At 45.5% G+C, this 13,492-nt stretch overlaps 1 protein-coding gene across 1 annotated transcript; it reads left to right on the top strand.

Annotated features, from left to right (window-relative positions):
• Positions 1-12,839: 12,839 nt before the first annotated feature.
• Positions 12,840-13,492, top strand: LAJ45_09433 (uncharacterized protein; the record flags this gene model as incomplete). Its single annotated transcript, XM_046118976.1, has 3 exons — positions 12,840-13,069; positions 13,123-13,232; positions 13,299-13,492. 3 exons carry the CDS (start codon positions 12,840-12,842, stop codon positions 13,490-13,492), a joined length of 534 nt encoding a protein of 177 aa, XP_045967791.1.

Genomic DNA, 13,492 nt, shown 5'->3' with positions numbered 1-13,492 from the left:
TTAGTTTACAACCCCCGAGAAAGGCTCAAGCCAATCATGTGCCTATAATGAACCTTCCCCAAGACACCTTTCTCCGATGCAAGACAGGCTGTGCCCTATTCAGTAGGAGAGAATCATACTCAGCCTGATGAGCATTCAACTCCCCAGAAATACCGCGAACGAAGTCGCGCCGGCCTAAGCTATCACCTTTACAAGAAAAATAATGATTACAATATTTTAAAAATATTTTTGAGACAGGTCTCGTGAGACGCCGTATCAGATTGCATACATATATACATACCTGCATCGTCGCGCGCAAGCTGGTGAAAATACCCGCGAAGTCGGTGCATCGGCTGTCTGTGGTGGCAGATTAGTTGAGGGCTTTGTGTGGTCAATAAGTGTGCTAGAAATCACAAAAAATACATGCGTACATGCAGTTCATATACGAATAGGTTTTACTCATAATTCGTCTGCAATAAACAAAGAAAGGAGAATAAAAAATAATCTCTCGGGAAGACTCGGTAGTAAGAATTTGTATAGATCTTCTATTTCTCCGGCTCAAGGGGCGTAGCTGGACGTAACATGATATCAGGCCATTATTCTCAAATCACGTGACGCATATAACACGCCATGTCAGATTACATATAGTTGATAAAATGCCACCGTTGCTAGAATCGATTTGTGAATCGAATGTATCTTGCCTTCCACATATACTTGACCCTCTATGCTGAACTTTCTATTGTACAACTACTGGTACTGTTACTGTTCTGGCTTCGTTGGCCTTGTACAATTGTGTGGAACCCGAATTCTGAAATTAACGGCATGCTAGACCCGAAAGATCTACACCGAATTCGAAGACAAACCGACAAAAGGGGCTACTTATATCTCGTTAATCAATAATGATAGGATATCGCTGGTTTTTGTGGGACTGTGATAGCTAGCTAACGTGTACATATCATCCAGCTAAAAGCTTTATCCCCTTATAATTAGGAGGGTGACGTCGGGGGTTGGAGGAGCGTTCTTATCAGTGCATCATGATCAATAAACAGATAGATTACCTGGCTCGCTATTTCGGCCAGACCTGGAATATCTGCATGGAAAGATATCACGGTTTAAAGTGAGGGCGCTTCATGATTTATGGTTGACGGATTGCATATGGTGATGATATTGACTACAGGCTTTAGAAGAAGCCAAGGTTAGCTCCGAATCTTTCATGAGGTACTCTCAGGGGCTGTCAGATTAAGTCATCATCATAATCTGTTGTGCCAGCTAGAGATTTCCCCAGAAACTGGATTTTATATCGAGGAGGAATAAAAATATACGGATGAGGGTATTAAGAGCGCTTTTATGGCCATGACGAGCAATAAAGATGGAGTTATTCACATGTGGGAGCCGAATCGACCTCCGCGGGAATAAGCTTAACTCTAATATATATCGCTTACCTTAATCTATCTACCTTACCCTATCACAATACAAGGCGGAAAGTCCCGGAGCTTTGGGGTGGGAATATGCAGAAAGCCGTTTTAACTTGGCCAATTGGAAAGTTCTTTTCCATAAGGATTTGTGTATTTACCATGTCCGCGCATGTTTGGCGTTTCATGAGACACTTCGCAATATGAAATGTTCATTTAGCCCGATGTACAGTAAAACCTATCATAATTCCACCCCCACGATGGCCGAACTCTACTAGAATTATCGGAGGGATGGAACTTGGAGAGAGGTATTTGCTAGCAAACCACAGGTTTTGTTCCCTCCGAACGCTGGAAGTTTGATAGGGATGGAGTTTCGAGGGGGTGGAATTATGATAGGTTTCTCTGTATCTGGTATGCATGCTTACCGTGTCGAACATTATTGTACTGGGGTACCATGCCACTATGGACAGGTTTTTCTACTATTGATTTTACATTCAAACTGTAGTGAAGTTGAAATGATGCTTGCAATTGGTGCGTAGGGAGGGGTTTTGGTGGTTGGGTAGCTATAGTGTGATTATATGTAGTACATAGAAAGGATTCTAAGTAGTGAATTCGAGCATTTGCCCCGGGTTTGCTCGCTACCACTGCATAATTGGTTATACTAAAGTTCCGCAGGGCTCATTAATTCCAACATCCTCTTCACATTCATTTGGAGATCAGACGGTGTCACTCCACCGTTGTCAGGAGCTTCGAAGAACGTACTCATTTGAGCAACGCATCCGCCACTAGATAGTGTAACATCTTTCGCTTGTATTTATTGATATCTATTTGTGGCCGTTCCGAAAATGACGATCTTAGTCTCATGGACAGATAACCCGCCTTTGATACACGATGCAGCATTACTTCCTGAAAGGTTATGATCATGAGCTGGATTAGAAACCTAGTCTAAAAACGATACTTCAAGGTCTCCAGAGTGCGTAGGCACTAACTATCATGCGAGGCGAAATCGCTCTATGTATATAAATACCTAGGCCTGATGGTGAATCCGGGTTGTTTGACGGAGACTCCTTTTCGAGAAGGAGGCAAATTGATTTATGAGCTAATTAGCTAGCTGTCACATATACCAAAGCCAAGTATCCATCTTCTCGATTTAGATCATCGAGAGTGCCTGGATGGAAACAATAACATGAGGTCCTATACCATGAATGCTTGGAGGGGAGCACAGACACCTAGCAGAATTTTGATAGTCTCGATACGTCCATTCTGGTGGCAAGATGTATGGTAGTCTCTTGCAGCTTTTGCAATCATCACTAGTTCTGCGTGGTACCCAGATATTGCAAATTGCAAATATTTCTCTAACAGGTACCTGAGCAGCATTAATTACAGATCGCGATCGGTGGCGAGCAGAGGGCATTACACCCCTCCTTTGAAACGCGAAAGAATGAAGAGCAGGTGAAGATAGATAACACACTTGTCCTGGATGGTTGTTCAAACGTTTACAACCGGGCAAAACTTTAGAGGGAATGTCGGGTGACGTGACACATCGCCTACTCATGGACCATCACTCGCGAGGCTATCCCATAGGCGCATTTGGCCAACAAAATACATATTGTATTAATCTACAAAGTACATGTATTCACGGCTATTCATGGACATCAGAATATTTGAGCAAATAACCTAGCCATCGATGCATCGCAGCTAGCTGACGAGCAGTTACACAGTGAGCGCCTATACATGTATGTAGCTATAGCTAGGCCCTCGATCACCTTCGATTTTATCTCTCATGGCTGGTTTGAATACATGAGATTACAATACGCAGCCAAAGACGCGGCTACTGTTTTTCTACTATATCCTTTCTCTAGGTGGGATTTACTTATTGTGCATGTGGGGAGTCTTGTTGCCTAAGTCATGGTACATGAGCGTCGGCGATCATGACGCTGGGTTAATTGTGATAGTGACGTTGGTTCTGACCTAAATAAAATATTAGAAATTTCAAGTACAGAGAAACCTATCATAATTCCACCCCCCTCGAAACTCCATCCCTATCAAACTTCCAGCGTTCGGAGGGAACAAAACCTGCGGTTTGCTAGCAAATACCTCTCTCCAAGTTCCATCCCTCCGATAATTCTAGTAGAGTTCGGCCATCGTGGGGGTGGAATTATGATAGGTTTTGCTGTACATGTATTCAAGGCCCGATATCATTCATAATGCGCCCGAGGATATATATTGGAAGGTAAATAAGAATTTTTTTTTTGATTTTTTTTAGCTGGGATACTCTACTCTCATGTGCCTTAAAGTTTCTTTCGGGCCTATCGTTGATCTAGAAAAAATCGATTTTCCGCAGCGTGACCATCTAAGCGAGGAGGGTGACAACCAGGGTTCGTGACACAGCCAACAAGCCAAGCTCGAGCCTCATAACCAGTTCCAGTAACCCTACTGTGCAACCAACCCCTTAATAAGTCACGCTTCTCTTTTCAGATATTATCCGGTCCAATGGAATATCATACATGTGTGCACCGTACAGTGACTTACCTTGGACAGTGCTAATGTCAATAAATTATCATTACCACAAGCGCGCGCGCTCTGCAACTCGTTAATGTCACTAATTCATTACCTAAGCACCGTAATATTCTATGCTTTCAACTTAGGCTTAACTGCACCTTTTTTTGTAGGCTATATTGATATCCCATAATCTAGCGGATTCAAGCGCCGACCCTTCCAGGCGGCATTTCGAAACAGCGAGAGTTCCATTACAATGTCTCGGCGAGTCCGTGAGTTGAGCTGAGTTTGCCCTGGTGAGATCTGAGTTCTGCAAAATATCAGGCTAGATGGTGGGGGCGCGGGGGTGTCAATTTCTTCACTTGCCCGCAGGCCCTTGGCTCTGATCTAAACAATATGCAATGTATTCACTCATCCCATCGCTCATTATGGACGTCGTTCTATAGGTGGAGAGACAACCATTAACGTTGTGGCCATGGCTTCGTCCTGTAGTACGTACCTTCTGTGGTTTTCCACGATGGCACGTACAGGCTCCAACTGTAACAAGTGTGCAGTTACTCAATGTCAATTTTACCGGTGTAACTGACACCCCCCCTTGTCACGTCTCCCTTGGTGTAGTTGACGAGAGATCAAAGAAATTCGCTTGGAAACAAGCCTCCGAGCCTATCCCATAATCCGGTGCTTAGATGCTGTCTATTTGACAGAATATTATAATTACTAAAAGAGGAAGGGTGGCAGCCGAATATGTGTGTGATCCAGACACAAGCCACAGCTGAAAATACGCCGCTCGAATCAATAGGCAGCTTTAACGGACTATGGGATAGATTACAATTGTTGTCTTTTCCCTTGATAGTTGGATCTAGTCGGCCATTGTTCTAGCGGGTAATCGTGACGGAGGTAGACAGCAAAAGGAGGTGAAAGAAATCAAGGTACAAATGCTTCTCCTTTTGCGTAGTTCCCCATTGCCTTATTGATCATTACACTTTCAAAACTAGAAACCTGCTTCATTTTTCAGTTTATTTCTAGCTATTTTTGTTTTTCGTTACCTAATAAATTAAACAAAAATATTATGTATCTCCCCAGTGAGGTCTCGCGAGCTCAAGGAACTTACCGCCTAGTACGTATATATACATGAGTTTAGTTGATTGCAATTGATAACTCATTCGTGTATGCTTACCACCTAGCTTGATATCCCGATAAGAAGGAGGATCTTCCATGTTCGTGTGTACGCCTTTTCAAATCAAGCTATATGTGAGATTACCAACTAGCTATAGTAATATACGTACAGTACTTCGAGTTGTTTATTACTTGTATATACGTATACCTCTATCTCTATCCATACGTTAGTAACATATATATATATCTCAAATACACTCTTTATTCCTTCTAGAATTGATCACGACATATACAGCACACCCTCATGGTCACATCTCAGTAAATCGCTGGCGGTCAGGCCTGCAGGGTCATGTCAGCTGATAAATCTACCGACAGAAAGAAAGGAAGAAAACCAATATCATATCTGCAGATATCCGGTATAGCATGTACGTAGATACTAATACTCTACAACCTCTGGCAAGACTATTTATTGTGGGACGGGAATGAAAAAAACGGGTCAGCTAGCAACGCAAACATCCGGCGAGTCATGCCAATGCACTGCACCGGAATCTTCAACTTGAAATAATTAATCACTACAAGCCTGCCAACATTATGATCTCAGTATACCAATGCTACGCTCACAATTTTTTTTCTCCAGAAATTTAAACCTATATACAAGCACATATTCCATACCTAGCTAAATATACCCAGCATCTCAATGTCTAGGACACCATGACCAACGTCGAAAGTCAAGTTTAAAACCCCTGATCATGTCGATGCTAGAAAACAAGGTGCCGGGGAGGAAATACACAACCCTTTAATTCTTCGCTAAAAAAAAAAAGTTGATCTTACCGAGCTGGGGGCAACTAATGCCTGCTATTTACTCCTGTATTATTGGCCCGCATCCAATTAATTATAAACCTTAACTTTCAAGATCTGGCCGGGCTTACATTAACATTAAACGAATAACATTAACCCCACACACAACTTAAAGCCAGGAACAAGCAACCAGGAAAATCAGGCGAGTAGGCAGGATGTTGGATGTAGGTACGTCAAGCCCGCCGCCGCTGACGAGGCATGCAAAAGGAAACCTGCCCCCGGCCGATGCCGTGATATATTATTACTCGGCTACTCACAGCTGCCCTCGACCTAGTTAGCTGAGCTATATAAGTTGCCTTAATCTAACCAACTGCCTCGCGAGTAATAATAGTAAGGTACTAATTAATTGCCAAGACATATTATAGTTACAGACATATAGAGTCAAATAAACAAGTACTAACCCAAATCAGTTTTGTCAAACAATTGAACGACTAACTGGCATCGATGATTCGAATTCCCACTAATAAATATCGTCTCTAGTACAGCACATATATCATGTATGTAAGCCACGCACTCTGCACAATACTTAAATACGGGGATATGGGTTCGTGGCCCAATGAACTCACTAGTAATTAATCAAGTAACTACAAACTCGACCAATACGGCTACACAGTATGCACTTGACCCAAAATAATTAATGGTCAAGCAATATTAATAGCTATATCCATAGCACAGTCATGATCAGTACTATGTACATAGAGCAAGAAATGTTACCTGCGCCCCGGCACTCTGGCCAAAATTTTGGGAAAACAGGTTTCACATTGTGGTAGAGAAATCTTCAGTGTCCCAGTGCGGCCCACAACAACGAAAAAAAGAGGCTTGGTAAAGTGCCCTTCTTTTCTCAATTGCCAACAAAACAATCCAGCTTGCGCGTGCAATATGTACGAACCATGGTCATCCCCACCAAACCCATGGAAGTTACACTGGAGGCCGGTCATATCTCCCCTCAAGCCTGCGGATCCGGCACGATTACTACCGACCCAAAAGCTAAAATCGAAGAAAAATAAAAACTTCTAGCACACACATGTATTGACGGCCGGAACAGTCAATAATCATCTCATCTAGCCGAGGCAGTGTACCCTGTGACGGATATACATACGGGACTCATTGGCCTTTTTTTTTGTGGTGTTCTTTTTTACGGTAATTATCGTGAGGATTGATGCGCTCCCTTCACCTTTCCCCCCTTCTCCCGCTGAGTGAAGAACTCTAAAGCGCGGGGGCTGAAATCCAAACGATTACGACGGGAAGTATGTGCCCTTAGACTATCTCTTCCGGCAATTATCAGGACTTCCCGCCTGGATAAGTGGGATCTAGTCCGAAAAACTTCAAACCACGATCCCGGGGGCTAAGCTTCGCTTCCATTACGGCAATGATCGTGAAGATTAGAGGATCCGGATCTTCCATTCACATCGCCGTCCAGGTGTCCTTTATTTCTGCCAGAAACTAACCTCCCCCTCCCAACCCCAATCCTAAAAACCTCTCTTTGGCAATGATCACGAGTCAGTATTCTCCTCTAATCTCGCCAACCTCTCCGTGACTCCCTCGGTTGTGGGATCTGATATATCATTTCTCTATACTTACCGATAATCTCCCTCTCTTTCCCCCCCCCCCCCCCCCCCGGCCCACCGCGAACCAGATACATCATTTCCTTTTAAAAATATATCCAAAACGCGGGGGCCAGCTTCTGGCTCCTTCATGCCCTGCAGTAGAGATTCACACGCAGAACACTTATGTATGTTCCATCACCAATATGTCTCGCTGCGAAATTGAAAGGAAGAAAAAAACAAATTTTAAAACCTGTAGCCTAGCTTTGGTGATCATGGATCAAACCAGCTAGCCAGTTTTACGCCCTCTGCAATGTACCCGCACACCGCTTTTATCTTTGATAACTGTCCAGCCGGATCACTGACCTGGTCCTAGCCATGTGCCGAAATATTATCTTTCTTGGAGTGAGCAAGTCGAGTGATATCTCAAGTATCACCCACCCCCACAGCCCAGCTCAACTCCAACCCCTAGCCCAGCCCCCAATCGGCACACACCCAAGCCCAGATCGAAAGGCGCGAACATGAGTGTACTCAGATAAAGACCCTGTCACTACTGGGTTCTGGGGTGTTTGATATATTGAAGGCGGACGTCGAACGGCGCGGTTCACCCGGAAATTGGCAACTCCGACTGGTAGAAAAACGCTACTTGAGCTGGTTATCGAGTTAGTTGCATGTGGTTCACAGAGTAGTATGGTTGTACATGTAGCTGTAGTTAGGTCTCGATTGGTGGTTGTGAGAGCTTGTATGGTGGTGGTTACTCGAGGCAGTTTGTCTTCCAAGCCAAAAAGGGCAGCATAACAATATACCAAGCCCAATTTGGTCGCACATATAAATGATCCCGGCTGCTTTCGCTATATCCGACCCTCTTATGACGATCACCCTTATGGCCATTCAGATCTGTCTCCATGGTTACCCCTGCAACTGCCCTCCACGTGCTGCTCATCCTCAATCATGTATTGTCAATCGAATTCGACACCTGCACGCATGCCTCACAAGCCTTTTCCTTCGACACGCCGTGGCAGCACTCGTATGATTCAAATCAAACAACGGACAACAGTGAGACACCGACATTCCTACTATTTCCTTCAGACTAACTATATAGCTAATTATCATATCACACGATCTCTCTGAGCTGAGTGGAGTAATCAGTCAGCAGCAAAGTCCGAGAGTGAGTCTGAGCATGAGACCGAGACTGAGACATGGCAAGTAACTACCACCCGACCCCGATCGGCCTCGAGTCTATGATCTGATATGGGGGCCGAAAAGCTATGCGCAACGCTCTTTCCACCGCAGCCGCCCCCAATTTTTCCATGGCGGGGAGAAGGCGTGTACTCCAATTGAATGGTCGATGTAGGTACATAAGGCGCTGCTGCCATGTGCCGCGAACGACGCACGCCGTCACTTCCCCCGATGCCCGAGGGGAAGGGAATTAAGGTAGGAGCAAAAAAAAAAAAAAATGCACCTACAGATTCTTCATCTCCTAGCCGTTTTCCTAGAAGAATCTATCATAGACTGGGGCACTTGACCCCCCAAATTTCCGCGGGTGGGTGTTGGGGGTGGGAGCCAAATCACCCTTTGGGATCCATACCTCCAAAGCTACATGTAGCTTCACTCGCACTCACTCGTTTCGGTCCCGGTTCGTCCCCCCCCCTCCATTTCCCCTGCCAGCACGCACCAACAAATTCTAGTGGTTGCAGACAAGATTTACTGTGCAAGCCACTCAAATCAATAACTGCAAGTGCCCATTTGGTATTGTTCCTGTGGCTTGCGCCGTAAACAGGCCTTCCAACGGAACTTTTATATATGGTGATGGTCTACATATGCATGTACCAGCTTTAACACCCGGCCCACTGCATGAACGGCAGTTTCTCGCACAGTTAAGATCTGCACCGTTACACAGATTTCGGCTATATCGGTAGTTTGGGCTCTGCGTTACCTGTCAAGGCTGTCAAAAAAGAGAGAGCACAGTTACACGTCGCCGCCAAAACAGGTCTTGTCATTGTTGCACGGGAGATCTACGCGCCAAGGAGAGGTGAGGGCAGGAAAGGGGGATTTGAGGCCAGGCAAAAAGGGAAAGTTGCGCAATTGTGTAGAGTAGGGTGCTGTACCTAGATCTTGCTTTCGAGCTACTCTACTCTAGAGTGCATAACCTAGACACCCTCTCGCACTCACATCAAAAATAGAATCAGAGTGACGAGTGTGGGCAGAAGGCCGACACGTCTCTAGCTCTGGAGCCCTTTTTCTTCTGGAAAAATTGGATACGTCCGAAAGCACTTTGATATTTGTCGTGGTCGCTGTCATCGCTGTCGTCGCTACAGCTTGCGGTAAGATTATTGTAGAAATATGGGAGGAGTCCTATTGGCTTGCCCAGCCACAGAAACCCTGTTTTTAGACCCCTGTTTCTACAATAATTTTGCCTCTCGCTGTATAATGTTGTTTAATACCATAACACCGGATATTATGCACCTCATATGGAAACAGTCGAATATGTACACAACTACCATGAACCCTGATCGATGCCTGGCCCTCGACAAGCTTACAATTTCCTCCTCTACTTCTACCTGCTCTACTCCAACTTAACCCATCCCGATATCCGGTAGGTATGTGACTAACCCGTTCCCGCCGCCAGTCAGTAGCGCACCGAGATCTAGCCGTAGCCGTGGCGACCCGAGGCCGAGTGGAAAATGTTCGTCCCAGGGGTGCGTGGGGTAAAGGGGGGTTATTTTTAGATTAGTAGCAATAGTAGTCATTATAGCTAGCTGCATACGGTTGTGAATTAGTAGATGCCAAGAAGCGAGATAATCAGATTGACAATTACTTGGGAATTTCACTTGTCTCGCCCATGGAGCGAGCAGAGTCTCACTCACACACATCCGTATTCACAAATTCCTTCTGGAACACCGCACACCGCACGCCTTCAAAGGCCTGAGTGAGTTTGAGCCAAAGTAACTGGTTCCTTCACCGCTGCCTAAAATCTCCCACGCCCCCCTCTCGCCTACTAAACAAGGCGACGATCGCCCGGATAATTATCCGATACACAGAATTTGAACAACTAACCTAGTTGTAGTGTGTTACCTGAGATCTGGATTCCCGAGGGTGGTAGGTTTTGCTAATCATTTTCATTCTTCTAGCTTTTCCCCGGGATACGGGAGGGAGGGGAGGAGGAAGGGGTGTATTACAATTGTACTACTATCACTCACTGGATGGATGGATGGATGAATGGATGGGATGGGTATATTGTACCTACCTACACCCAGGCAGCTCGAGAGGGATTACCTGATTGTTGACCGGCCGGTAAAGCTTGACTCCTGCCAGCAATATCTTCCTATCATAAGTATGTATGTAGCGGCCAGACCGCCAGCTATACGATGAAAGACGTCATCTTGAAGTCACCAGCTAATTAGCGGAGGGACGGACCGCCGTGGCTCTTTTTCTTTTGCAATCGTGATTTAATTCAGCTGGAAAGAAGGATGCACAAACAAACCAGCTACCCAGATAGACAGACAGGTATGATATCCGCTACCACTGCACTGCTGCTGCATCTACCGCAATTGTTAAGCAAAGAGTTAAATATGTCGGGACGGGGGGCGGAAATAAGCTCCCGCAAATCGCAAACAAAAGAACTCACTATGTAATTGTTCTGTAGCTATGACAGCCAGCCTCAGTGTCCCGTTTTCTGCCAAATACGAAACCCGAGAGCCTTTCGGTCCGAGACACCGCATTGGAGGTACTCTTCCGATTTGCGGCGGTGATGCTGGTTAGATAGTTTAGTTTGCTGGCTTAGGAGAGAGTGGTATGTAGGTACATGTAGTTGTGGTTTAGTAGTAGCATGCTGTAGGTATAGTACTAGGCCCGAGCGCGGTTGCAGTGTCCGTGTGTCTTCCACGGGGCTTCTAGCTTCCACACACTCACCAACTAACAACCGGACCTACATCCTACTGCTACTACTACACTACTACATGTAACCGACGCCCGTCCCCCTCCACGCGACGTTGAACTGTGTCACTGGTGCACCGCCATGACAGCCAGCCTAACTTCCCATTACCTGTCTCATATTCGTGGGCGCCGTACGTACCGTACCGGCGCGACCGTTTGACTCAGTTCCACTAGTAAGAAAACGCAATAATACTCCGGCGCCCCTATAGAACTAACTAAGCCCTACCGCACGCCCAAAAACAAAAGAAATACGTAGAGAAAAAAAATCAAAGAACAATCAAGTATCCACAGAGACCCTCAAAAGAAGAAAAGGCCAATGATCAGAACCACACACCACCACCCCACCACCCCTCCACCCCTCCACCCCTTTTTTTCCTGTTCGCCCCTGGGACGATACTGATGCTGATCTCTTGGGATCGGATCGGCAGCTATGCTTTCGAATTCTTGCTATAGTGTGCTAGCTGCAGTATTAATTGCATGGTTGGCCATGGTTTTCCCTCGGGAGGTGGGAAAACTACTAGTAGGTACAGGTACATGTATGTAGGTACGTGGGTAGGTTGATGCGATATCGATAGAGTACCGTACCTACACTTACCTCCCTACCTCCGACTCCCGAACCCCCTGGGAGGTGCTGCATGGGGAGGAGGGTTCCGTGTAGCTCCGAGTATTGTACTGTAAATATTTGTTTCTTTGAAATCCAAAGGCCAAGGGAGATCTAGAAGAGTTTAGGGTATAATATTGTAGCTAGATAGGCAGGATACATGAGAGCAGTGGTGGTAGTAGCGTAATATTATTATGGTAGACAGGACGATTCAAAGAGGATCGATGGTATACAGCTGTATCCTGTATAGCTAGTCAGTTAGATATTTACAATTACTTGCTCACGCATGCCAAAACAGGACAGACAGTTAAGATCAACCCGCCACCGACTTCATTGAAGCCAATGCCTTATTCCCCAAAAAAGCATTGAAAAGAAAAACGAGAAAAACAGTGAAGAAAAAAAAACACTCCTGGTCCAGATGCAGAGGTTCTGTGCTACGGCAAGGAATAATAGAGGTGATTTTTTCTTTCCTGTTTGTTCTAGGTTTAATTTCGGCATTTGAAGGAAAAAAGATATGCACATCGAAGATAGCGAGAAAGAGAGTGTGAGAAAAAAAAGAAAGAAAAAACTATCCTTGAACAAACTTACCAGGGGAGGGAGCAGGCAAAGGTACTGCATAGAGATACTCATACGGAAATTCAAACTAGCTAGCTTGCTTGCTTGCTTGCTTGATGTCCGTACGAGAGACGCACTGACAATCAACATACTAACCTACTAACCTACCATCTTCGATTTTCTCTATATAAGACTCAACAACCTCCCCCCATCAGTCAATTCCTCACCTCGCTCTTCACTCCTCATCCGCCTACCACCACTACCACTCACTACTACCACTACTACTCTCACTTTAATATCTTCTTCTTCCCCCCACCACCACCACAACCAACAGTCAATATGCGTGTTTCATCCATCCTCTCTGCCGCCGTGGCCATCTTCAGCATCTTCGCTGTTGCCTCTCCCGTCGCAGCTCCCGCTCCAGAGCTCGCAATCCGCGACGCTACCAGCGATGCCATCACTGGCCACCTCACCAGCTGCAAGACTGAGCTCGATACCTGCCACAAAAAGTGGACCGGCACCTGCAGTGGAAGCTGCAAAACCACCGATATCATCAGCTGGCAGAAGGAGTGCGCAGTAATCATTACTAAGTGGACCAGCACAATCAAGGGGATATCCCCAGCGGATGGAAGTGCCCTACCGTTGTCATCTCCATCATTGTTAAGATTGTAGTGGAGATTATCATCGCCATCAATGTTTGCCTTACCTTCTTGCTCGGAAAGTGTGGTCTTCGTATGTTTTCCTCACCTTCTTCTGCTCATTTTTCATAAGTTTTATATACTGACAGATTAACTATAGTTGGTGGTCTCCTCTCCCTCCTCCTCGTCCTTATTGCCTCCCTCCTCGTTGAACTCAAGGTTGCTATCAACGGTCTTCTCGTTGTCCTTGCCCTTGTTATCGATGGATTGCTTAGTCTCGTCGTAACTCTCCTTGTCAGCCTTCTTGGAGGTGCTACTTGCTTCTGCTGTAGCTTGTTCGGTTTAATCCTATAA

Source organism: Morchella importuna (genome assembly GCF_003444635.1).
Source record: "Morchella importuna strain M04M26 chromosome Unknown Morimp01GS036, whole genome shotgun sequence".
Classification (NCBI taxonomy): domain Eukaryota; kingdom Fungi; phylum Ascomycota; class Pezizomycetes; order Pezizales; family Morchellaceae; genus Morchella; species Morchella importuna.
This window is presented reverse-complemented; position numbering and strand designations above follow the sequence as displayed.